Here is a 26,923-nt window from a genome sequence, read left to right as displayed (position 1 = left end):
ACTATATTCATGGAAAAATTTTGCAAACCCTTTTAAATGGAATAAAACCCTACCTTATCTCCAAGCCATTTCTAGTAGAATCAATGCTTAACACAGCTTTAAAAATATGGTGGCTTCAACACATTATATGTGTCTATCAATTTATACACAAATGTTTATTGAAGTGCCTATGATGTGTCCAGCAGAGTCCTAGGCACCATTAAGATTAAAAAGGTTGACTGATCCCTGCTGTCATGGAACTTACAGTCTAAAGAGCCAGAGAACATCTAGAAAACATCTAAGTGTTTGAGTGCTAGAGACAAGAAGTTTGGAGGAGATGAGGGGAAAACAGGTGGAGTAGTTGCTGGAGTCTCCAAGAAAGCCTGGAAGAAAGAGGATTCCAGTGAGTTCTTGAATGTGTAGGACCCAGCTTAGTAGAGAACAGGATGAGGCATTTGGGCAAGGCACACAGGCAGAAGTTGGTATGCAGTGAAAGAAAACAATGGCCTCTTCAGGGAGCATTATGTACACAGAATTGTATCGAGCTAACAAGTTGGAAATGCAGGTTGTAGTCAACTATAGAGGATAGTAAAACTCAGCTGAATAGTTTTTTTTGTAGGCATTTGAAAGCCACTAGACACTTGGGCAGGGGAAATGGCGTGATGCCAATAGATCAAACAATATGTGCGGAGTGGACTGCGGGAGAAAGGTGAGGGAAGGAATTAGATACTATGGCAGTAATCCTGACACAAGAGGATGATGACAGCAATTAAGGAGCTGACAAAGAAATATAACCACAGGACTTAGCCAGAAGAGTTTTTCTCTCCCACATGTTAAGAATTTAAAATATGTACAGTACTTTTAATTCAAATGATCATATTAGTTTATTAAAAGAAAAAATATCCAAAATGAGCTGTAAAATAATCTACTTAAACATCTGCTGTTTTTCAGTGATTGTTTTGTTAATGTGGAAGCAATATTTTCTATGATTAATCTGCTGTATCTGTTTTGACTAAGCTACTACAGAAAGAAAAATCATTGAATTGCTATGGGTTTCTGAAATATTCAAAAAATTAACCTGAAGCAGGGCAAAAAAATGACATCACACCATTAGCAGGTATTGTGTGAAACTTCTAAAAACGAAACTGACATTTATCTGACTTATTAGAAATCAATACTCTCTAATGAACTCTCTAATGATCCTCTCACCCTTTCTGGAAAGTGAGAGGCATGCTGGGATGTACTTTCTCCCCCATGATTCTGATTAACAGGATGCTCTATTATTATAACCTCCCTCCCTGGTTGTATCCATGTCTTATTAAATTTTTTTTTTAGAGATAGAAGTCTCGCTGTGTTGGCCAGTCTGGTCTCAAACTCCTTGCCTCAAGTGATCCTCCCAATGTGCTGGGATTACAGGCATGAGCCACCATGCCCAGCCTATGTCTTAAGTGCACTGTATTTCCTTGTACTCCAGCTCCCTATTAGTGAAATGCCTATTAAAACATTTCGTAAGGCCAGCATGGCAGTGTGCATCAATAGTCCCATCTATTTGGGAGGATGGCTTGAGGCCAGGAGTTAGAGAGAGCAGTGTGTTATAATCATGCCTGTGAATAACCACTGCATTCAAGCCTGGGCAATATAACAAGACCCCATCTTTAAAAACAAACAAACAAACAAACAAAAGTCTTGTAGTGCTTCCAGCAAATCAGCAGAAAGGAAAAAGAGCTCTAGAGTAAGAACAGTTGATTCTTTTTTTAACAATTAGTGATGGGGGAGTATTCAGATGGCCAGCTAAAGAGAGAAGTTCTAGAACTCAGCTAGATCAGTATATTGCTTTATTTAAATTGGCTCAATATCCTATCTATCTAAAGCTAGACCAGTGGTTTTCAAAGCATGGAGCCTGGACTGCAACAGCTGAGAATGTGTTAGAAATGCAAATTTTTGGGTCCCACCTGAGGTCTACTGTCTCTGGGGGTGGGCCTAGCAGCCTAGGGTTTTAACAAGCCTTCCAAGTGATTCTGATGTGAGCTAAATTTGGAAGCCCCTGAGATAGACTTACTGGAAAGAAGCTGGACCCAGGCCCGTAGTGTACTTGATGTTCCTGTGGTTGGTTCAGTTTCCAAACTTGTCTGCACATTGGAATCACCTGGAGAGCTTCAAAGCGACCAATGCCTGTGACCCATCACCAAAGATTGTGATTTAATAGGCCTGGGATATGGCCTGAGCTTTGGAATTTTTTAAAGGATTCTCAAGTGATCCTAATGTGCAGACAAGTTTGGAAACCCTTGGATGAATCAAAATACATCTTGAATCAAGGACCAGAGACAGCCAAAAACAAAAGAAAAGACAACACACATATTAGTCAAATTCCATTCAAGGAAGTTTCTTGGCTATTTCAGAGTACTGGAATGTTGTCACAATAATATTGCTTTACTTAAATTGGCTCAACAACCTATCTAAAGAAATCTTTATTCTTGTAAACTACATTTTCTGAAATAAATTCCTGCATTATTTTGTTTGAAGGAAATCTGTAATTTTGGAATCAACAAGGGTTTGTGTCACTCTTTTCATTAAATATTCATCTATGCCATTTAATTGTCCAAAAATGGCATCAGGAACGTCTACACAAGTGGAAAGGAACTGTCTAAGTTTCTGTACACTTGATATGGCTTCTGTGATGGTGACTTTTGGTTGCTCTGGTAAAGATACCTCCCCTTCATCTTCACTTCCTGCTTCACTGGTATTTTCGCCAGCCACCATGTCCTGGATGATGTCTGTGTCCTGAGAGATAATGAGATCATCATCTGCAGTAACAAAGTCCTGGAAATTTACTTCATTTGGGACACCGGTGGCAATAGCCACTGTGTGCCACAACTTTTCAGTGGTAATGTCTGGTTCACTGGCTGCTGATTCTGTGTCACATTCTGCAAATTCCACAGGGATGATGCCTGCCTTCTGCCAACATTTCACCACTGTGGATGGCTTGACTGACCACCATGCTGCAGCAATCATGTCGATGGCCTGCTTGATGTCCACCTCTTCTTGATCCTCACTGCTGTTGAGCTTGAGAAGGATCTGTTTTAGAAGGTGGCTCTGGTACAGTACTTTCATGGTGTGAATTATGCCAAGATTCAGTGGCTGCAGGACAGCAGTACAGTTGGAGGACAGATACCCAACCTGAATCCTTTCCAAGCATGGAAGCATGTTATGAGCAGAGCAGTTGTCTATGAGCAAGAGTATCCGGCGTTCCGCCCTCTTCATCCTGGCATCCACTTGCATCAGCCACTCATTAAACAGATCCCTTGTCATCCAAGCCCACTGGTTGGCTCAGTAATCACAAGGGAGGAAATGAATGTTCTTGAGGCAGTGTGGGCTGGCTGACCTACCAACAATCAATGGTCTCATTTTTTCAGTCCCCGAGGCATTGCAACAAAAGAGTGCTGTCAACTGCTGCTTTGCTTACTTGCCCCCTCTACAATGGTCTCCTTTAGCAGCAAGTGTGTGCTGGGGAAGCAACTGGAAAAACACTCCTGTTTCATCAGCATTAAAGATATCATCTGGGCTGTAGTCAGCAATCAGTTTTATAATTTCCCCTGCATGCCACTTGTTAATCTTATCTATTCCTAGACCATTCATTAACCTGTCACTATCTTCTCTACAGACTGCTTTCAAAGCAATTCCGTGGCGATCTCTAAATCTGTTCAGCCAGCCCACACTTGCTTGAAAATTGTCATAGCCAAGCACGTTGGCCAAATTTAGTGCTTTTTTCCAAATGACAGAACCAGTCACAAGAATGTTTTTGGCATGGATTTCTTGAAACCAAGCAAAAACAGCCTTATCAATGTCATCATAAAGAGCACTCCTCATCCTTTTCCGCTGGGGTCCCACGGATGCCTCCCGCACCTTTTCTTCAAATTTGGTGCGATCCTTTAAGAATGTAGATACAGTAGAGGGAGTGATACCAAATTCTTTTGCCACGTCACCTTTCTTCTTGCCTGAGTCTACAGCTTCCACAACTTTCATTTTCTCCTCCAGAGAGAACTGCCAACGCTTCTTGTTCCCCTTGTTTGCCATTTCCAGGGAATGAGGGCTGGCCACAACTAACAGGACTGTCTGGTTCCTCCTCGTGGCTTGCTTTGCCACAAGTGTGGAAAACTGAGAAGACAAAATGGAGTACCTATCAGGAAACAATGGATTTCCCCTAAAAGATGGTTCAGGTTTTTACAAATTGTATTAGGAAACGACAATTTATGGTCAAAGTAAAGAGAAGATAGGATTCATGCTACTGACTTTTTGTAGAGGCTACTTATAAAGACTCATAGAATGTTTGAAACAGAAGTGATCTTATCTAGTTTACTTAAACTTTCTGAACCTCCATAAAAATGGGAATAACAATGTTTGCTATGCCTACCATGAGAACAGATTGAAATAACAGGCAGTGAAAGAGCTTTGCAAATAGCATTGCACTGTATACATTCCAAGTCATTATCCAGCTTCTTTGATGGACACAGAAAATGGGGCCCTGGGAAGGGGCCTACCCAGGTTCATGCAGCTTAGATTTCTTAACTCAGATTACTATTTCTGCCAGGCCATGGTCCTGCTTGAAATTCCACCAAAATGAGATCTTCAAAGCTCTACCACCATCTGGCCTGGAAAGATTTTTTACTGTGGGAAGGTTTCTGGTAGCCATACATTCATTTTATATTTACAGGTGCCAAGCTTTAAGGCTAATGAACAATAGAGTCAAGGTCCCTGTTCTTATGAAATATAAAATGTGGTGGGAAAGATAAATAATAAGTAAACAGATAATTACAGAGGGTGATATGTGCTATAGAGGAAATAAACACTATGACAAGGAATAAAAGAGGAAGATCTACTTATTATACAAAGGGTGGTCGGGGTGTCCTCACTAAGATGGCACTGAAGCTGAGATCTCCAAGAATATGGGGAAAGGGCTGTCCAGCAAAAGACACAGCATCAGCAAAGCCTCAAAATTAAAAATAGGCCGGGCACTGTGGCTCACGACTGTAATCCCAGCACTTTGGGAGGCCAAGGCGGCCAGATTAGCCTGGCCAACATGGCGAAACTCCGACTCTACTAAAAATACAAAAATTAGCTGGGCATGGTGGCGGGTGCCTGTAATCCCAGCTACTTGGGAGGCTAAGGCAGGAGAATCACTTGAACCCAGGAGGCGGAGGTTGCAGTGAGCTGAGATCGTGCATTGCACTCTAGCCTGGGCAACAAGAGCAAGACTCTGTCTCAAAAAAAAAAAAAAAAACATACACACCGAAAATAGCTTGAGGTATTCAGGGAACTGAAATATTTGCATGAATTCAAGTATATGACAAAGGTGGGTGGCCAGACCATTCAAAGATGCCATGGTAGGCTGGGTGCGGTGGCTCACACCTGTAATCCCAGCACTTTGGGAGGCCGAGGTGGGTGGATCACGAGGTCAGGATATCGAGACCATCCTGGCCAACATGGTGAAACCCTGTCTCTACTAAAAATACAAAAAAATTAGCTGGGCGTGGTGGTGGGCGCCTGTAGTCCCAGCTACTCAGGAGGCTGAGGCAGGAGAATGGCGTGAACCTGGGAGGCGGAGCTTGCAGTAAGCTGAAATCGCGCCACTGCACTCCAGCCTGGGTGACAGAGCAAGACTCCCATCTCAAAAAAAAAAATACAAAAAGTAGCTGGGTGTGGTGGCGCATGCCTGTAATCCCAGCTACTCGGGAGGCAGAGGCACAAGAATCGCTTGAACCCAGGAGGCGGAGGTTGCAGTGGGCCAAGATCACACCACTGCACTCCAGCCTGGCGACAGAGTGAGCCTCTGTCTCAAACAAACAAAAAAAGATGCCATGGTAAAGAGTTGGTATTTTGAGTGCAACAGAAATCCACGGACGTTTTCAGGCATTTTAAAAGGCACTTTGGCCATTTTGTGGAAAATGGATCAAAGAGGCAGAGATCAATTAGGTGACAGATTATGGCAGAAGTGATGGGCAGGTTGTAGTACAGTCCCTCTCTGGGCCTATTTTCTTTTTTCCTTTTTTTTTAATATATATTTTTGAAAAGTCCCATGGTTGCAAACCACAAGACCAGATGATGCCTAAGGTCCTTCCAGATTTAAGTCTTGGACCCTAGATAGATGCTCCAAACTCAAATGGCTTTAGGGGCCAGGATGGTGGCATAAGTGAGTGAAACAGAGATTGAAGTATTTGGAGAATGTTGTGGTGTATCTTGTCTAGAAGTATTCAGAATTTAAAACAAACAGTCCCCCTGCCCCACGCTGGTCCAACAAAACACGATCCAGCAGTAGCAGTTTTGGGTAATTGCCTTTGTAGGCATTTTATCATGAGAATCCTCAAAGGACAAGAGAACCTGCTGTGACTTTACACTATGACTGTCCCTTCTCAAGGGTAGATTTTTACTATCACCTCCATACATGTATCCATCCATTCATGACATGTACTATGTATTTAGCAGTATGCTTAATGCCAGCCATACAGAGATGAATGGAGCATAGTGTCCACCTTTGAGGAGCCTACCAGGGAAGACAAACACTAGAGCATGTGAAAACTAAATCAGAGGTTACAGAGTACTATTGGAACATAAAAGTGCAGATAATCAACTGGAGTGGGGCATGGATGGGCAGTGCACTTCAAAGAGGGAGCAATATGGTGGGCCTTAAAGAATAAACAAATAGGAACTCGTGAGATGAAAGGAAATATTTAATATGAAAGGCAATGAAATACTATAGAAAATAGAATGTCTTGGTCAGGAACAAAAAATTCTTTGGAGAAGAAAGCAAGGAACAAATCACAGGAAGTCCTAGTTAGGATTCTAGCTTGCTTTAGGGGCATTAAGAGGCTTTTGACGGTTTTTTGGTTTTGTTTTTCTGGAATGACATGATCAGATTTACAATATAGTCTTTCGGTTGCAGGGTAGAGAACCTAATGGGTAAAGTTGATTTTCCTAAGAGATGGCTTTAAATCTGAAGATAAAAGCAGGCTAGACCAGTAGGCCATATACAGTTTGGATGTTAATTTGAGTGCAATAGGAAGCTACTGAAGGATTTTAAGGAAGGAGAGATGACTGCTGTGTAGAGTGGAAGGGTATCAGAGAAAAAAGCAGGAGTCCACATGAGATAATGGTGGCTTGGATTAGAGTAGTAATAGAGACATGGTGAGTAGTAGTCAGTTTGGGGCTATGTTTTTGCAAGCCCTGTGCTGGACCGGATGTAAGGTGAAGGAGGAGTCAAGGATAACGCCCAGGTTTCTGGTTTGAGCACTGAGCAATCCAGCGGATGATGGTGCCATTTACTGAGGTGGGAGGATCTACTGCGTAAACCTCATTTGTTAAGCACTTTACATGCTTAATATTGCTTAATTGTGGCAGGGCTGGGATTCAAACCCAGGGAGGCTCACAACAAAGCTTGCACTCCAAACACTACAGAGTGCTATATAGCTGGTTCTGGGAACTACTAATATTGAGAGGAGACATAGAAAGAGAATGAAGCAAGAGCCAAATCAGACAAAGTCTTGGTCAAGCTAAGACGTCTGAATTTTATTTTAAGTGAATGAGACACTGGAGGGTTTTAAGCAGGGAGTGACTTGATCAGACTTACAGTGCAAAATGATCAATCTGACTGCTTCGTGGAGAACAGATTGTAGAGGGGATGTGGGGAGAACTACATCAGTCCAGGCAGGAGATGATGGTGGCTAGAAGGTTGGTGATGGCGGTAGATGCAGAGAAGTAGGCAGATTGGAATACAGTGAGACTTGTGCGGGAACTTGTACAAATGTGGACAACTTGTGACACTGGAGAGAAAGGACAATCCAATCCAATTCCTATTTGATTTACGGAGGCTCTCCATACGGTCATTCAGCTCGGCTTGAGTCACTCCAGGAACTCACTACCATCACTATTCGTGGGCCAGTGGGAGAGACGGATTGAGGACAGATCACTGGAGTGATGAAGGCGCTACTTGATGCGGCACTACGTATGAACCCGATCCTGAATGAGGGAAAGACTGAGACAAGCTGAGGTCAGGCCTTGAACGTCGTGCTGAGGAGAGGGTGGTATCGTAGGCTTCCCAGCGCCCGACGTGGCTCTGAAAGGTGAGGCGGGGCCTAGATCCCGCATGCTCAGCACAGCCCCGCCCCTGTTACCTGAACGCCCCACAGCAGTGCCCGGGGGCTGAGCGGCCGGGGCCACCGCCAGCAGCCACAGCTTCCTCCTCCGCCCGGGACCTCTGGCCGGAAGCAGTCCGTTCGCCTTACTAGACCCCCTCCAAGCCTTTGAGCAGTTCGTGTGGATCCGCCCCCAAGCTGGGGCTGGGCTGTTGCGCTTGCGCCAGGGGTCGCGTGCAGTCACGCGCCGCCGACCGCTTCCGGTGCGCCGCGAGGGCCGCCGGGACGGGTCTCCCTGGCGATCCGTGGTGTGCCGCTGCTGCCGCTGCAGCCGCCAAACCGGTTCCTCGGTGACGACCGTGTCCCTGCTGTCTTCCTCGAGCTCCCTGGGGCTTGACCCCCGGGGCCCTCGGCAGGCATCGGTGAGAAGCCTGCGGAGCGAACCTGTGCTCCTATACTTGCCCTTCACGACCCCATATCGCGACTCCAAGGAGGGGAAGCGAGAGGGGCTGTCGCGACTCCGCGCCGTGTGTCGCCGGGCGGGGCCGCGGGGCCGGGGCTCCTCCAGCCCCCGGGATGCGCGCGCGAGCCCTCGCCTCCACTTCCTTGTTGCTGCTGTCACGACTGGAGCCGCCTCTCGCCGACAGCGGGGAGCGCGAGTGCGCCAGCCATCCCCCTCGTCGAGCCGCCGGGCCAAGCGCCTCCAGGAATGTGAGCGGCGCGGCTTGCACGCTCCTCCGGGTAAGTCCCGCCTTCGAGGGCCGCGCCGAGCCGCTGGGCGACCTCGAGTTGGATGCTGCGGCTCTCTGAGCATCTACTGACTCTTCCACAAAGTAGGGCCACTGAGCCTTAGTGTCCTCCTTCCGCAATCCGTATGGGACATCCGGATGTCCCAGACGTCTTAGCTTGACCAAGACTTTGTCTGGTTTGGTTCTTGCTTCATTCATGACCCAGAATGAGGGAAAGGAGCTAGCCCAGAGTCAAACTGTGGCCCATGGCTGAGCCCTCAAAGGCAATCTCGTGAGATTCCAAGGAGGATCTGATGGGACAGAGAAAGTGTCTCGCATATTTCAGGTATTGACCTTAACTCTGTTTTACAGATGAAATAACGGAGACTTAGGGTAAGTAGATTGCTTAAGGTCAGAGGGCCCCGTGCTGGTGCGACTGGTGTAGCCTGTACTAGAACCCGGATTTTCTGTCCTCTAGAGCCCTTCGTTTTTAACCTTATATTGTCCTGCCTTTTTTTGCATTGCTATACTGCGGCCTCGAGTCTGATAAACAAACTTGGACTCAGGCTTAGAACAGGGTAATAAAACAAAACCCTAGGGTGTTGTCTTCCTGCCCTCAGCCCAAGGTGGCCGTAATGACTGTTTCCTAACCCGTTTTGCTCGGGGTGCTTAGTACCCTATATGCCATTCATTACAGATGCTCTCCTGCAGTTACTGCCCTTCTCCACAAGGCTTTCAGCCGCCCAGAAGTCAATTCAGGGCAAAAAAGCGCAGCCCCCACGTAGCCTTGATTTGAACTCCTGCTTCCCTTATCCTTTACTGGCCTATTGCTTACCCAGCCAAGTTGTAGACTGTGTTCTCTTCCTGGGTTGCACTATGGCAGTTAGAATGTAGGTTTTTGTTTTGTTTTTCTTTGTTAGTTTAGTTTTTGTTTTTAATAGGAAGAGGAATCATTTAGAGATGACAGAGAACTAGGAAGAACCTTAGGAATAATGTGTGCTTTACCTGGGGTATATCCTGAAAATTATAGGTGAAATACAGTGTGTCTGCAATTTCTAGTAGCGGTTTTTTGTTGTTGTAGTTGTTTGTTTGTTTTTTTAAGCTTTCGCAACATTGTCAAAAGAAGTCTTGCCTCCAAAAGACTAGGAGCCACTGGGTTCATCCTCTTCTCACAGTAGAAACAGTTGAAATTTAGGATGTGGAATAGACTTCTCTGAGATCATAAGGTTAGAGTTTAGGTCTCTTGACTCCACGTGCAGTGCTCATTATATCTTATTTGTGGAGTGAGGTCTAAATGAGAGGTGTGTGGCTTTGTACTGCACGTATCAGTCCCATATTTACCACCACAACTGCCTCTTCCCAGAATTCTGAATTTCCTCCTGACAGATTTTCAGGGGCAACTATGTTATTTTCCTCTTGTCAAATTCAAGTGGTTTCTGTGAGCCTTTCTCCCTCCAAGGATTGAGACTTGTGGTAAAACTCCAATTTAGAGCTTGGCTACAAAAAAAACTAACTCTTCTTGAACTAGTTATTAAGTTTTTTATGCCTCTTTTCCTAGACATAAAAGCTGTTAGTAGATTCTCTTTTTTTAGCCCAGCACCAGAGAGCTGATGTTGGTTGGCCAGATGACTGTTTAGATCTGTGCTGTCTCTAGCTCCTAGCATATGTTGCTATTTTCATTAATTACAATTGGCCAGGTGTGGTGGTGGCTCATGCCTGTAATCCCAGCACGTTGGGAGGCCAAGGCAGGAGGATTGCTTGAGCCTAGGAGTTGGAGACCAGCTTGGATAATATAGTGAGATCTCATCTCTACAAACAATTTAAAAATTTGCCAGACGTGGTGGTGCACATGTGTAGTCCTAGCTACTTGGGAGGCCAAGGTGGGAGCCTGGGAGGTGGAGACTGCAGTGAGACAGGATCGCATCACTGCACTCCAGCTGAGGGGACAGAGTGAGACCTTGTCTTAAAAATGAATACATTTAAAATTACAACTAATTCAATTCTTCAGTCACACTAGCCATATTTCAAGTGCTCGATAGCCATATGTGGCTGGTGGCTACTATATTTGACAGCACAGATGTAGAACATTTCCATCATCAGAGTTGATTGAGCCGTACTGGTTTGGAGAGTTGCCAGTAGAGATGGATAGCAGTGTAACATAATGAAAGAAGGTCCAGGGAGTTGGATTTTTGAGTTAAAAATCTATCTCTCAAGTCCCTGCTTGGGCTTGGTGGCCTTGGGAAGGTTGTTAAGCATCTCAGACACAGATAATAGTCTTTAACAGAGGCTAGATGTGGTGGCTCACGCTTGTAATTACAGCACTTTGGGAGGCTGAGGTAAGAGGATCGCTTGAGCCCAGGAGTTCAAGACCAGCCTGGACAACATAACGAGATCTCATCTCTCTTATTATTTTTTAAATTATATATATAAAAAAAAAACTTAATGAACTCTTTCATTTTTTTTTTTCCTGCCAGTTACCTGACTTTAGGAATGAACCTAACTGGGCGCAGTGTAATCCCACTCACGCCGTAATACCAACAGTTTGAGAGGCCAAGGTGGGCAGATCACCTGAGTCCAGGATTTTGAGACCAGCCTGGCCAACATGGCAAAACCCCATCTCTCCAAAAAATTAGCCGGGCGTGGTGACATCACCTGTAGTCCCGGCTACTCAGGAGGCTGAGGTGGAAGGATTGCTTGAGCCCAGAGTGTGCCACTGTACTCTAGTGACAGAGTGAGACCGTGTCTCGAAAAACAAAAACAACCCAAAAACAAACCCTTTTCATTTGTATAGCACTTGACTATTTTCTGTTTTTTTTTTTTAATTAAAAAAGATTTTTATTTTTTTTAATAGAGATGGGGTTTCACTATGTTGACCAGGCTGGCTGGCCTCAAACTCCTGGCCTCAAGCAACCCTCCCATCTCAGCCTCCCAAAGTGCTGAGATTATAGATGTGAGCCACTGCGCCCAGCCAATTATTTTAAAATAGAGTTGTATCTATTGTATCCTTTGAGTCTTATCACTATAAATCTGTGGGAAGGTAGGTGAGACATATCTTTTTTTATACATGAGAGGGAGAAAGCTGAACAAAAAGCAGCTAAAAGACCTGCCCAAAAATTGCACAAGCTGGCAGAGTGTAAAGAAATCTTTTACATACAGCCCTTACTACATGTTTGAGTGAATCAACGAAGGCATTTGCTTAAGTTGATGAAACATAGGAGGAATGGGCCAGAACTTCTGATTCCTGGCCAAGCATTTTTTTTTAAACTGTTTCCATATAGAATTGTTATAATTTGGGGCTAATAAATCTTTGCAGGGTGAGTGGGTACTGTATCCCATGAATATAAGTGAATATAAGTGAAAAGTATTTCTAAGGCAGTAGTCACAAATTTGCCCGGTCTAAGGAATCACCTGAGGCATTTGTTAAGCATGTGGATTTCCATATCCTCGGGAGATTCTGCTCCAGGAGGGCTGAAGTAGAGCTCTGGAATCTGTATGTTAAACAACCAAGCCAGGTGCTTCTTAGGATATATTGGGTGTGGGAAATGTCTGAGCCTTAAGGCACTGGCAGAGGTAAGGGGTTATTTGATCAGGAAGCTGCTGCCCCTCTTAGGGTAGATTCTGGAAACTTTATTTTGACTTTCCTTTCCTTTAGCCATGGACGCATCATATGATGGTACTGAGGTAACTGTCGTGATGGAGGAAATTGAGGAAGCCTATTGTTACACCTCTCCTGGGCCACCCAAGAAGAAGAAAAAGTATAAAATACATGGAGAAAAGGCCAAGAAACCCAGGTTAGCCAACACATTTTGGTTGCTGCTAGCATTTATAAACGGAAGTTGCTTGGAGAGCTGCATTGAGGAAAACTTTTAAGACTCTTTGAAAAAGAATGTTATTATTGAAGTCCTGGGTCGAGGGATGGGGAGTGGGAAGTGGAGGGATTTCTGCCAGCATTGCCATTACTGGGCAGACTTTGCTTTTGTTTTCAAGTTGTCACAGGAAATTGTACCATACTGATGGTAGAAGCTAGGTACAAAAGAGCTACATTATTTATTATTATGCCATTGTTGTTATTTAAACATTTAAAACAAAGCATTCATAAAATTACAAAATTAGAAATAAGGCCGGGCGCGATGGCTCATGCCTGTAATCCCAGCACTTTGGAAGGCTGAGACGGGTGGATCACCTGAGGTCAGGAGTTCGAGACCAGCCTGACCAACATGGAGAACCCCTGTCTCTACTAAAAATACAAAATTAGCCAGGTGTGGTGGTGCACACCTGTAATCCCAGCTACTTGAGAGGCTGAGGCAGGAGAATCACTTGAATCTGGGACACGGAGGTTGCGGTGAGCCGAGATTGTGCCATTGCACTACAGCTTGGGCAACAAGAACGAAACTCCATCTCAAAAAAAAAAAAGAAAAAAAGGAAAAAACCACACAAAAAGAAATAATACCAATTATATCTGTACAGAATATCCAAATTGTAGCTCTAATTTCACTCTTGACTCTGAATACCTCAAACTTGCTGAAACTACCAGCATTGGTCATTTTGATTGGTCTGCTTGCTTCCCTCTCTCATCCTTGGGGAGGTGCCATTGACCAGGTTGATGACCAAAGGCTGCGTAGAGGAGTACGGAGTGTGAGTGATAACCAGGCCCTTGAGGAAGCTTTCCCTGAGAGTGGAATGACAGGATGGGACGCCTGTATCTATCTTTGCTTCTGTTGGATTTAAAATCATTCCTGCACAAAAAGTGATCTTTAGGAAAGCCAGTCAAATAAGCCTTTGCTTCCAGGTTTCTGAAGGGAAAACAGCCACTTGCTATCTTTACCATTCATTTTCCCCTCCTCCCTTGGAGCCCCTTATCTTCCTGGATAGTTACTCCTGACTGTAATATAGTGGCTGTAATGTAGTAACTTTAATATGGTAGCTTATATAAGCATTTCTCTATACTATGAGTTTTTATATTACAAATTGAATGTAATATAATTTGTGTTGTACTGACAGCTATCAGTTATAATCAGGAATAAGATTATAACATATATAACACCATCTGAGGATGTTATTTAAATGTTTCTTTGCTTGACTTTCAGTCCCTATTTAGATAAATGCTTAGAAATGAGAAGCTAGGTTTTATCAACTTCTTGACTACCCATATCTTAGCATAGTAGTACTTACTGGCTGAATGAAGTCCCGGGTTGAGGGATGGGGAGTGGGAAGTGGAGGCATTTCTGCCAGCATTGCCATTACTGGGAAAGCCTGAAGAAGTCATTGCTTCCTCAGGTCTGCTTACCTTCTGTACTATTACGACATCTACCTGAAAGTGCAGCAAGAGCTCCCCCACCTCCCTCAGTCTGAGATCAATAAGAAGATTAGTGAGAGTTGGAGGCTTCTCAGCGTGGCCGAGAGGAGTTACTACTTGGAGAAAGCGAAACTAGAGAAGGAAGGTTTGGATCCTGTAAGTAATTTTTTTTTCCAGCTATTTTTTCCACTGGTTCAGTGATGAAGGCCTTGGGGAAACCAAGACCCTTGTTCTGTTTTCTTTGCTTTTTTTGGGAAAACTTTTATCATTTTATCCTTCTTGACTCTGAGCTTGCTTGTTTCCATTTTGATGATGTCCTGCACTCTCTTGTCCTCTTCGGTTGCAGCAATACGTGGAGCTGACACTTTTTTGTGTTTTCTACAGTGAGCCTTAGGTTCCTTTTCTAAATCTTAGTGTAACTTGGAGCCCCTTGTAGTTACTATAATATAGTAGCTTTAATGTAGTAAACTTTAATACAGTAGTTTATATAGGCATTTCTCCTATGCCATGAATTTTCGTATTACAGATTGAATGTAATGTATTGTACTAACTGCTATCAGGAATAAGGCTTGCATGTTTAGAGGTAGATAGAGCTGCTTGTGTAATACAGTACCACATTATTTTGTTAGCACTGGTGGTTGGAAACTATGCTGAAAGCAAAAATGCAAGTAAAGCCAAAGATGGTGGAGAAGACCAAGGCTTTGGGTGCTTGGGTTAAAGGACTAACAAGGAAGCATTTAGAATTATGTCTGTCAGCATTTTCTTATTTCTAGTTCACAATAACAAAATACACTGACAGCTATTTAAACTGCTGGGTTTTTGTTTTTTTGAGAGTATCCCTGTCATGGCATAAACTGCTGTTTTTTTAAACTGAAATTCCTGCAGGAAGAATAACCTTGCTGTTGCAGGCTGGAACCTTTTAACCTTAACTCCTTATTTCAATAGAAACAATTGTCTGTAACTTCTATTTTGGTAATGTAGAGCAACAGCAACAACTACGTTATAGCAGAACAGGTTGTATTTTCCCTTATTGGAGCTCACCTGCTACTGCCATTTAAATTATTTTGTGCTTATTGGCCTGGCATTCTTTCTGAGAGAGCTTTGTCTTACCTACAGGCTTGGAGATGCTACTCTCTGCTCCCTCCTCTAGGTGATTTGTTAATCAACAGTGAATCTGGGAAATAATCCCTGTAGTGGAGTGGAGATGGAGTCTAAGAAAAGTTTATCTACTCCCTTTGGTTTCCTTATTATAATAAAATCAGCAGTCTAGGCTGAGTGTGGTAGCTCATGCCCGTAATCCCAGCACTTCAGGAGGCTGAGGTGGAAGGATCACTTGAGCCCAGGAGTTTAAGACTAGCCTGGGCAAGATGGCGAAACTCTATCTCTACAAAAATAGGAAAAGATTAGCCAGGCCTGGTGGCATACACCTGTAGTCCCAGCCACTCAGGAAGCTGATGTGGGAGGATCACTTGAGCTGGGGAAGTGGAGGTTGCAGTGAGCTGTGATTGTGCCACTGCACTCTAGCCTGGGCAACAGAGTGAGACTTTCACACACACACACACACACACAGACACACACACACACACACAAATCAGCAATCTTTTTGTGCATGATAAAGAAAATCCTACGTAATCCTGGAGTGATTTGGTTTTTAAAACTACACAGTAATGTAGATCATTCTCAAGACTTTAAAAAATTTTAAATCATCTGCAATGATTCTTCCTTATTTACATGCTTATTTCTATCTACCACTATTTCTACCACTGCCACCAAGATCATGAATAGGTTAGTTCTGATAATAGCCGAGTGACCATTTTAACTTTTGAGTCTTGATTTCCTCATCTGTAAAATGGCAGTAGTCTCTTCTCATAATGTTTAAAATAGGTAATGTAAATCACCTAGCTGAATTCTTTTTTTTTTTTTTTTTTTTTTTGAGACGGAGTCTCACTCTGTCGCCCAGGCTGGAGTGCAGTGGCGCAATCTCGGATCACTGCAAGCTCCGCCTCCCGGGTTCATGCCATTCTCCTGCCTCAGCCTCTCCGAGTAGCTGGGACTACAGGCGCCCGCCACCACACCCAGCTAATTTTTTTTTTGTATTTTTAGTAGAGACGGGGTTTCACCGTGGTCTCGATCTCCTGACCTCGTGATCTGCCCGCCTCAGCCTCCCAAAGTGCTGGGATTACAAGCGTGAGCCACTGCGCCCGGCCTGAATTCTTGATAATACTGACATAATAAATATTACCCTTTAGTAGATTAAACATTCAGTGACTATATAATAAGGAAAAGTGGCATTTACAGAGTACCTGGAATGTACCAAGACTGAGTGAAGCTTTATGTGCTGTGTTTGACCTCTCCGAGACTGCCTGGTGTGATGGGAAGACCCTCAATGCCTGCATACCTTGGGAGCCTGTCAGAGCCCTGTGGCAGGCTGTCCTCCTTAGCAGCCCTTCAGGTCTCTTGCCAAGTGCAGGTTCCAGTGTTATCCCTTCTAGTCTATAAAATGAGTATCATTGAGGCCTTCCAGGTTTCTTTGTGCTTGGATTTGTTAAGTCAAGGCCATCCTATATGTATTTGCCACCATATAGTCTTGTTCTCCTAACATGGCTGTTTCAAAGGGTGGCTTGAGAATGCCATTTCCCCATTACCTCTCCAATAAAGGCTCCATAAAAGATTCAGTCCATCTGCTCTTATGTTTCATCTGAGTGCTGCTTTTAACTTTTCATTTCTGAGTGCTTCCTTTATGCCTTAAGTAGTTTCATCAACTTCTTGTTTTCGATTTATTGAAGAATCCTTTTGTAGTTAACTTTAGTGTTCATTTTAAAAGATACTTCTGAAATTATTTTTTTGTTCTGTTTAATTTCACGTCTCATTTAACTGTTCACTTTGAACTTTTCTGTTTTCCTTATTCGGTGCCTTTAAGTTTAAATGGAAAAAATAAAACATAAATGACTTTTTCTTGGTGCCAATTAGCCGTTCAGGGCTGTGCTTTTTAGTACCTGGCCTTCTTGATACTTACAAGACCTGGCCTGGAGTCCCAGCTTTGCTGTTTACTAATTTTGTGTTTAGGGAAAGTTTACCTCCCTGAGTTTCATCCTAAATTTTCTCATTTGTTAAATGGGAATAATAATCTTATCTAACATAATAGTGTTGTTTTTAAGATAAAATCAGATAATGTGTTTGAAAACATTTTCTAAACCTGAAGGTACTGGGTCATTGTTAATATTCACATTTTTTTCCTTAGTATATTCAGGACCTTGTGACATAACCCTTTCTATATATACTTTCTCTCACGAAGGCTTCTCATGAAGCCCCTTAGCTTTGTGATCTGTTCATCCTCCTCTTTGTAAGTCTGGGGAAAACCAGTGAGGTCAGAATGCTTACTTGCTGCCTTGAGTTTCATCTTAGTCTGTTAACTTGTATTTTATGCTTTTTGGGTTTTTATTGAGCGTTATACATTCTAATGTTTGAATCTTATACTGCTTTGGAATCCTAAAGTATCAGAGCTCAAAAGGAACTCATAAATTGCCAGATTCAACTCCCTTGTTTTACAGATGGGGCAGCTGAGGCCTCAGGAGGGGAAAGGATTTGCTCAAGGCTATGCCAGACCTCAGGTTCCAGCTCACAGTTTCATATGGCAAGACCAGTGCTCTTTCCAGAGTTCAGTCCATGCTGTTTCCTGTGTGACTGAGTGAATAAGCTACATTGGCTAAACTGTGATTCAAATGAAGATGACACTGCTGTTGGCAGGGGCTGACCTTATCTGAATTAGGTCAAGAGAGTAGAGTTTTTCCAGTCCCTTTGCAGGAAAAAAAAAAAAAAAGAGCTTACACACATATATATTTCTCTCTCTCCATGTGATCTTAGTCCATTTATCTCTGCTTGTCTCCCCCTTCCTGGCTTCTTCATCCTCAGAACTCTAAGCTGTCTGCACTGACTGCTGTGGTTCCGGACATCCCAGGTTTCCGCAAGATCCTCCCACGCTCAGATTATATCATCATCCCCAAGAGCAGCCTGCAGGAGGACCGGAACTGCCCTCAGCTAGAGCTATGTGTGGCTCAGAACCAGATGTCCCCAAAAGGACCTCCTCTTGTGTCCAACACTGCCCCGGAGAAAGTGCCCAGCCATGCAGGCATGGCAGAGCAGTGCCTGGCTGTGGAGGCCCTGGCTGAGGAGGTGGGAGCCCTTACCCAGTCAGGTGCTGTACAGGAGATTGCCACCTCAGAGATCCTCAACCAGGATGTGCTCCTAGAGGACGCTTCCCTAGAAGTAGGGGAGAGCCACCAACCTTACCAGACAAGCCTGGTAATTGAAGAGACCTTGATGAATGGCTCACCAGACCTCCCCACTGGAAGCCTGGCTGTGCCCCACCCCCAGGTTGGGGAGAGTGTATCAGTGGTAACAGTCATGAGGGTAAGTGGCTTTGGTACTGATGTCTTTGGCTTTGTCTGGAGTTACTTAAAGGGCAGCTAGTACCATACAGTGTGATTCCAAAGCAGTGGTAATCAAGAGTGCCGGTGTGGCACTTACTGTAGTTCTCTTGAATGTGTCTTGCCCCTGGGCTCACTCCAGAGTTCTTTGGAATTTCTCAGGCACTCTTACCAACTCTTTGCCCAGCTTAGCCAGAATTTTCTTCACATGAGATGGTTCATAAGCTACATTAGCAAGAAAGCTGCGAATTGTATTTGAATTATCCATGAGTCAAAGCTAGGATCTGTCAGGCAATTTAGTATCAGTCAGGATTTTATGTTTTCTGAAGACTGCTTCCTTTTCTTGAAATGGGATTTCACTGTGTTGCCCAAGCTGGTCTTGCATTCCTGCTCTTAAGCAGTCCTCCTGCCTCAGCCTCCCGAGTAGCCAGGATTATAGGCTTGTGCCATCACACTGGCTCCCTGAAGACTATTTCAGCAAACAATGGCATCTTGAGCTATGTACAAGAATTTTCACACAAGACCTGTACCCAGGTCTTCCTGGATTCAGATGGGGTAAGAAGAAAAAAGTTATCTTCAAGGCCAGGTTGATGGGACTTATATCTGAGAAAGAGGAAATAAGTTTGTACAGTGGCCTAAGTGTCATTCTCAGTTGAGGGGAAAGCAGCACTTTTAGTGATCCCAACAACCTCATCTCCTAGAAGTGGAAGTGGAGAGAAACTGCTACCATGCCATAGTATAATATATACCCTGCCCTCTATAACTTTGGAGAGGATAGCATTCTCAGAGATGGGAGTCTTTCTGTGCAGGCTAAGAGGACCAGCTTGCTGTAGCCCTTATGGCCTGGGCAGAAGAGAACAAGTACCCCTGCAATCTGTCCCAGGGCTAAATCCTTATTTGTTGCCTCAGTGCTGTTTATGATAATGAAGCGTGCAACTAGCCAGTTCTTGTTGTTGGTTGTTTTTTGTTTTTTTGGTTTTTTTTGAGATGGAGTTTTGCTCTTGTCAACCAGGCTGGAGTGCAGTGGCACAATCTCGGCTCACTGCAACCTCCGCTTCCCAGGTTCAAGCGATTCTCCTGCCTCAGCCTCCAAGTAGCTGGGATTACAAGCATGTACCACCACACCTGGCTAATTTTTGTATTTTTTTTTTTTTAGTAGAGACGGGGTTTCACCACGTTGGCCAGGCTGGTCTTGAACTCCTGACCTCAGGTGATCCACCCACCTCGGCCTCCCAAAGTGCTGGGATTACAGGCGTGAGCTGCCGCGCCCGGCCGCCACTAGCCTGTTTAAAGCAGGTAAATAGGGTGCTAAGAACACTTGAAAGGGTTAGAATTAGATTCTCTCACTAACTGCTTATGTGATCTTAGAAGTCCTAAATCTCTTAGAACCTCGGTTTTCTATAAAATAAACATAGCACATTTCCTGTGGAAATAGTTTTCTCGTTGTTCTTAATTAAACTTTTTGAGATAATCACAAATTCATTCCTTTTGATAAGCACATTGGGATGAGTACACTGTCTGTTATTAAACTTAATCCAGGCTTCCAGTGTTGAGTGGCCTGGGTGTTCCTTACTCTGTTTCAGTGAAACTGTCCTTCTCTTCATTGCCCATAGGATTCCAGTGAGAGTAGCTCCTCTGCACCAGCCACACAGTTCATCATGTTGCCTCTGCCTGCCTACTCGGTTGTGGAGAGCCCCACCTCCATCAAACTGGTCAGTACTGTATGTGGGGGATTGATGGCAATTAGGGTGTCATAAGCATTTTTTTTCTAAGTAGATTTGTCTTTTTTTCTTTCTGAGCTACCAGTTGTAGGACCAAGAAGATTTCTAAAAGTCTTAGAACCTCAGGATGTGAGGACTGGCAAAGATTTCAGGGATTATGTGGTCCATATGTTCTTAATGGTGGTAAGGGGGTTGTAGATAGATCTCCATGGGATCCATGAATTCACCTCAAGTTTTATACAAACTTTTTTCCTGGAATAGATTCCATGACTTTTATAAAATTTTCATAAGCATACATGATTTAGGAAAATGAGCAGCCACTGATCTAATTCTATACTGTGATTGTACAGATTAGGAAAAGGGGCCCAGAGGAGAGAAAGGACTTGTTCAAGGTTACAAGACAAGTCAGACTGGATTCGTTTCTTGATTCCCAGTTGATATTTTTTTCAGCATCGGGCTGAGATTTATCCCTATTTATCTTTTTCTCACACTATTATAAAGGCATTTTTAGAAAATTTTCAATATTTGATTGCCTACAACTAGTACATCGTAATACAGTTGATTGCTTTGTATATTGGGCTTGTATTCTGTAACTTTGCTTAACTCACTTATTAGTTCTGGTAACTTTTGTAGAGGCTGTTGGGTTTTCTACAAAGTTAATCATGCTGTCTACAAGTAATGACAGTTTTATATCTCCTTTCTGATTTAAATTCCTTCTTTTTCTTGCCTTATGATATTGTCTAGGACTTCTGGTACAATGCTGAATAGAACTGGTAAGAGCAGACATCTTTGTCTTGTCCTCATGTAAGGAGGAAAGGATTCAGTCCTTCCTCGTTAAGTATATTAACTATAGGTTTTTCCTACATGCCCTTTATCATGTTTAGGTAGTTCCCTCTGTTCCTAATTTTCTGAGAGTTTTTATCAGGAATGCACGTTGGATTTTGTCAAGTGCTTTTTCTGTGTCTGTTAAGAGTATTATAAGAATTTTCCAGAAGTTGGTTAAGGTGGTGAACTTCACTATTACTCAAATTTTAAACCACCCTTGTATTCCTGGGACAAACCCCATTTGACATTGATGTATTATCCCTCTCATAGATCGTTGGATTTCATTTGCTAAAAAGTTTGCTCAGAATTTGGCTCAGCATTTCCTTATACAGTCTCTGTCCACTTTTCGTATCAGGGTAATGCTTGCCTCTTAAAATGACTTGGGAAGTATTTTCTCCACCTCAGTTCTTTTCCTTAAATGGTAGTATTACCAGTGAAGTCATCTGGGCCTGGAGTTTTCTTTCTGAGAAGGTTTTTAACTGCAAGCCCAATTTTAAAAATATATATAGGACTATTCAGACTGTCTCTTTGAGTGAGCATTTGGTATTTTGGCTTTCAAGGAATTTGTCCATTTCGTTTAGGCTGTCAAATTTATTGACATAAAGTTGTTCATAACATTCTCTTATTACCCTGTAATAAACAATGCACTTATCTACAAAGATAATTTGAACTGTTGTTTCCCTATTGCTGACAGATGAAAAGTTTAGACCTCAAAATAATGCCTGAATCTTGGCCACTTCTGGTTAAGGCCACTCTCTCCAGCTTTCCAGTGACAAGTAATGCTTTACATTACAGCCAACTAATATTCTAAGATTCTTAGAAATGGACAAACTACTTGTTGCTTATGTTGGTTGTTTCTGGACAGTTACTACCTGTGTGGAAAAATTCAGGGTGCTAAACAACAGTGTCACTTTATGGCCTGGTACTACACTGGAGCATGACACAAGTTCGCAAGGGCGGTGGCTGCTCCCTCTACTAACGGATACTACCAGAGACCTTCACACAGTGTAGACCTCAGTTACTAACACCTAAATATTAACACCCATGGAATTTGCAGTCCCTATGTTCATGTCTAGTACTTTGGTAAGCTCCACACCAGGCACATACTGTTTTATGCAATCTTTAAAGACATCTGCAATAGACAATATGCAGTTTGTTTATAAACTGTGAGGTTTATAAACAAAGAGCATTCTTTACATTTGCTACTATGTCATAACAGGCACAATCTGAAATACAATTTTGTACTAGCAGTGTATAAAAATACTTTTAAACAATACTTTTGATAGGTACACTAACACTTTAAAGAAAACCACTGTGTAGTTATTCCTTTTGAGGATCTACTAAAACAGTTCAACTTACTGCCCCCAGCTACGTCTAAAGCACGGACATGGAAAGCAAGTTCTCTTACCCAGGTACACACCACACATGCCCACATGCTGAAACAGTCTCCATTTATGATGCATGCTGATGAGGCATCAATCTCAAACAGGGCGTGAGATGACAGTGTTTGGTGCCTGTTTCCATTTCCAGGTTTGGTATGAATGAACAAGAGGCAAAGGCAAGGTGGAGTCTGTGTGTGGGCCCTCTCTAGGAGTTTAATCTGGCATATCAATATTTAACTTGGGAGGTGGGGGAACATATTTCCCAGGGCTCTGGATTAAAACTGCCTGGTCTTCTTCCCAAACACTGGAGCAATTTTCGGAGCTTCTGGAACCGATGTTTCTTTAGCACCTTCGCTATCTTCCTGATGGAGATCGTATGAAATGTTCCCATATTCTCTTAAAAATGGGAAAATTTCAAGCAGAAACTGACCGAAGTCTTTGCGAATACCAAACCACCAGTGATTGCCCCTTTTTGGCCTAAATGTTGTGGCCATTAAAGTTAGTAACAAAAGCCAAAGGGGGACAAATATGGAGATATAGGAGAATGTATTGCGGCCATCCAATCTGTGAACCAGCAGGACTGCAAAGGTGAGCAGGGCACGATGACAGACGTTATCCAGCTGATGGCCATGGTCACGTGTGTTCTTCACTGCCCCGATAGTTCTCATTTGTTCTTTTTCTAGTTTCTTAAGGTGGAAGCTGATGTCATTGATTCAAAACCTTTCTTTTCTTTTTTTTTTTTTTTTTTTTTTTTTTTTGGTAGATTAGGTTTCACTCTGTTGCCCACGCTAGAGTGCAGTGGCACAATCATGGCTCACTGCATCCTTGACTTCCCGGGATCGACCTACCTGCCCCAGCCTCTCAGGTATCTGGGACCACAGGTGCATACCACCACACCCAGCTAATTGTTTTAAATTATTTGCAGAGATGGGGGTCTCTCTGTGTTGCCCAGGCTGGTCTTAGAACACCTGGGCTCAAGCGATCCTCCTGCCTTGGCCTCCAAAAGTATTGGAATTACAGGCGTGAGCCACCATGCCCAGCTCTTTCTTTCTTTTCTAATGTAGGTGCTTACTGCTATGAATTTCCCTCTAAGCACTGCTTTAGTGGCATTCCACAAATTCTGATATGGTGTGTTTTCATTTTCATTCAATTCAAATACTTTCTAATTTACTTCTTTGACCTATGAGATATTTAGAAGCGTATTATTTACTCTCCAAATATTTGGGGATTTTCCAGATATCTTTCTGTTATCGATTTATCATTTAATTCCACTGTGGCCTGACCTTTTTGATTTATATAAACCGAATCCCTTTAAATTTATTGAGGCTTGTCTACGGCCCAGAATGTGGTCTGTCTTGATAAATGTTATGTACACTTGAAGAGAATGCATAGTCTGCTATTGGGTGGAATGTTCTATACATATCTAATTAGGTCAAGTTGATTGATAACGTCCAACCCTTTTATATCCTTACTGATTTTGTCTACTTGTTCTATCAATTATAAGAGAAGGCATCTGGCCAGGCACGGTGATATGTGCCTGTAATCCTAGCACTTTGAGAGACTGAAGCAGAAGGATTGCTTGAGCCCAGGAGTACAAGACCAGCCTGGACAAGGTGGGGAGACCCTGTCTCTACAAAAAGTGAAAAATAATTGGGTGTGGTGGTACACACCTATAGTCCCAGCTACTCGGGGCTGAGGTGGGAGGATTGCTTGGGCCCAATAGTTGGAGGATACAGTGAGCTGTGATCGTGCCACTGCACTGTAGCCTGAGCAACAGAGTGAGACTCTGTCTCAAAAAAAAAAAAAAAAAAAAAGGAGGTGACATTTAACTATCCTTGTAGATTTGTCTATTTCTTACAGTTCTCTTAATTTTTGTGTCACAAATTTTGACTGTCTTGTGAAGTATGTAAACATCTAGGATTGTTGTGCCCTCTTGATAAATTGACCCCTTTGTTATTACGAAATGACCTTTATCTCTAGTAATCTTTGCTCTGAAATCTACTTTGTCTGATGTCTAGCTTTTAAAAATTATTGTTATATCAAGAAATATATTTTTCCATCCTTTTAACTAATTTATATCTACGTAAAGTGTTTTTGTTTTGTTCTGCTTTGTGTAGATAGCATGTAGTTTTAATATAAAAGCAAGACCCTCTGACAGTCTCTGTCTTTAAAAGAGGTGGTTTAAGCCATTTATATTTAATATGATTATGGATATGGTTACATTTAGATCTATTATCTTACTATTTGTCTCGTCTATTTTGTTCTGCCTTCTTCTGATGTAATTATTTTTTATGGATCTGTTTTCTTTCTTTTATTGGCTTATTAGCTATTGACTTTGTTTTGGTTATTTTAGTAGTTTCTTTAGGGCTAAAGTACATATTTTTAACTTATAAGTTTATTTTATCTTCAAAAATCTCTGCTGCAGATAAACAATATGTTGTAGATAATAAAGCTGCAATATTTTAAAATAGGAACAGCCTGCAGCTTTGACTCATGGAGAAACTGGTTATTTCTCCTGAGTCTTTATTTTCCTGGAAATTACTGTTCTTTCATGCTGTAATAAATGTCAGCCAAGCACTTCTAGAAAAGTGTTTTATGATTAATACTTAGGACTGAAACATCATCCTTGAACATTAGCAATTTTTTTCCTAAAGTCATTTCTCTAGCCTACTAAACAATATTAAGAATTTCCAAGTTCATGGTAATTTACTTATGAAACTAACCTATCTTAAATTTTTACTCTGCTTTCTTGAGGTGTTCAGAATGAGAATTATACATTGGCCACAACCTGAGAAAGGATCAGAGATGTTTTATATTCCAGTATTAATAGTCTCTCACAAGCATGTAGAATCTAAGTGAATGTTTTCTCATTCCTTATCTCACTTTCTCAGCAAGACACGCCTATAAAATAGGAAGAACAGGTGATTTTACAGAGGAAGAAACTCAGGGCCCAAGAGTTAAGGTCCCTTACCACCAGGTCATTCAGTGTATTAGTGGCAAAATTGGAACCCAAAGCCTGGTCTTCCTCTTTTTGGTGCCATACCACTTCACGCTCATCCTTGACTTAATACCACTGTCATAAGTGGAAGCCATAATTGAAGCCTTTTCCTTAGGCTTCTTTGCAGAGGTAGCTAATGGTAGTTTGGTGTTTCCCCAAGGGAGTTTTTTTGCGTTTTGGCTGGGCTAGGGAAGCTGGGATTAATAGCTGAGTAAACATATGTGACAGAACAAATATGACAGAGAAATGGGTTTTTTTCCAGCCTTAATCTAGAAGCGGAACAGGACTAATGAATGAGTCGTTTTTATTAGTAGCTGAAATATTATAACCCATTGTAATACATTTTGCTCAAAGGGAGATCAGTGGAGATGATAAGAGCCAGTGGCTATATATATTAATATGCGAATAACTACATTCTGTTGAGTATCAAAGGATAGGGCGTGGCTTACACTCCTGAATTGCCCTTATTTTTTCAGTGACTATGGATCTATTTTTATTCTGAATCCCAGGTCCTTGGTTGTCTGAAGAATGAAGATGAAGCAAATTCTTTGAAGTATTTAGAGCCAGAGGGTGCAGCTGGATGCATAGAAGGAATGTTGGGCCAAGAATAGAGAAATCTGGGTTCTAGGTCTAGCGCTGCCCTTGATTGATGATTTGAGGCAAAGCATTTAAACCTCAGTAGCAATAATACGTACTTAATATGATTGCTGAGAGTATTAAATGAAATATTGATAAAGTGTTTAGCACTGTGTGGTGCCTAGCTCAATGCATAGCAACTGTCACTTTCTTCATTCTTCTGGTACCTAACTGTAATGTTGGGCAATTGTCTTTCCCCATTTGAACTTAGTTTCTCCATTTCTAAAAAGTGAATTTGTTGTATTGTAGGACCTTTCCAACACTGACCTTTTATGATATGATTATGAATTGGTTATCCTTCCACAGGCTTGTGACCTCCTGGTGTTGCTGTGATTATAGTGGTCATCAGTCTGAGAGAGGTTGGATTGTTCTGTTGATTCTGATGTACTCTTTATTTACAGACCACTACGTATACCCGCCGGGGCCATGGGACATGCACCAGCCCAGGGTGCTCCTTTACATATGTCACCAGGCACAAGCCACCTAAGTGCCCTACCTGTGGTAACTTCCTAGGAGGGAAGTGGATCCCAAAGGTAAGGTCCATTGGCTGTTGCTGCTTTGGAAGCCTCACAGAGCAGGCTTTCTATTTGCCATAGGAACAGGTGATTTTTAAAAAGTTAACATGTTGTTTTTACTGTCTGACTATACAAGTGAATCATTTCCATTGTATATAGTTTGTTTAAAAAATACAAAAGAAAAATAGAATAAATTGTTATCCAAACTCATATACCATCCAAAGAAAAGCCATTATTAACATTTTGATGTACTTCTTTCCAGTCTTTTTTTCTGTGAATAAGTTCTGTAT

General features: G+C 42.5%; 3 protein-coding genes across 5 annotated transcripts in view; 1 reads left to right on the top strand and 2 right to left on the bottom strand.

Annotated features, from left to right (window-relative positions):
• Positions 1-2,337: 2,337 nt before the first annotated feature.
• On the bottom strand, positions 2,338-7,724 carry TIGD6 (tigger transposable element derived 6). The gene is given in 2 exon segments (XM_063643218.1): positions 2,338-4,134; positions 7,601-7,724. A coding segment is annotated over 1 exon segment (1,566 nt). The 5' UTR covers positions 4,054-4,134; positions 7,601-7,724; the 3' UTR covers positions 2,338-2,487.
• Positions 7,513-8,919, bottom strand: LOC134737075 (uncharacterized). The gene is made up of 2 exons (XM_063642402.1): positions 8,145-8,919; positions 7,513-7,989 (listed from the first exon to the last, which is right to left on the bottom strand). Exons 1-2 carry the CDS (start codon positions 8,917-8,919, stop codon positions 7,937-7,939), a joined length of 828 nt encoding a protein of 275 aa, XP_063498472.1. The 3' UTR covers positions 7,513-7,936.
• Positions 8,263-26,923, top strand: part of HMGXB3 (HMG-box containing 3) — a 52,574-nt gene continuing 33,913 nt past the window's right edge. The window contains exons 1-6 of one of the 3 annotated variants that reach the window (XM_055285654.2): positions 8,263-8,846; positions 12,486-12,624; positions 14,111-14,285; positions 18,042-18,539; positions 20,170-20,268; positions 26,520-26,651. In XM_055285654.2, coding sequence (XP_055141629.1) covers positions 12,488-12,624; positions 14,111-14,285; positions 18,042-18,539; positions 20,170-20,268; positions 26,520-26,651 — 1,041 coding nt within the window. In that variant the 5' untranslated portion in view covers positions 8,263-8,846; positions 12,486-12,487. Of the gene's footprint in view, positions 8,847-8,972; positions 9,180-12,485; positions 12,625-14,110; positions 14,286-18,041; positions 18,540-20,169; positions 20,269-26,519; positions 26,652-26,923 lie in introns of those variants that run through there. The other 2 variants (XM_055285655.2, XM_055285656.2) reach the window with 2 other exon arrangements.

This window comes from Symphalangus syndactylus, chromosome 7, assembly GCF_028878055.3.
Source record: "Symphalangus syndactylus isolate Jambi chromosome 7, NHGRI_mSymSyn1-v2.1_pri, whole genome shotgun sequence".
Lineage (NCBI taxonomy): Eukaryota > Metazoa > Chordata > Mammalia > Primates > Hylobatidae > Symphalangus > Symphalangus syndactylus.
Note: the sequence above shows the minus strand (reverse complement) of the source record. Positions and strands in the feature narration are given on the sequence as shown.

Excerpts from the sequence above, each read along its gene's own strand:
- LOC134737075 (XM_063642402.1), bottom strand. The coding sequence starts at position 8,919 with ATGCTCAGAGAGCCGCAGCATCCAACTCGAGGTCGCCCAGCGGCTCGG. Across the intron at positions 7,990-8,144 it reads CACTGCTGTGGGGCGTTCAG|GATCGGGTTCATACGTAGTG; the intron begins GTAACAGGGGCG and ends TCCCTCATTCAG.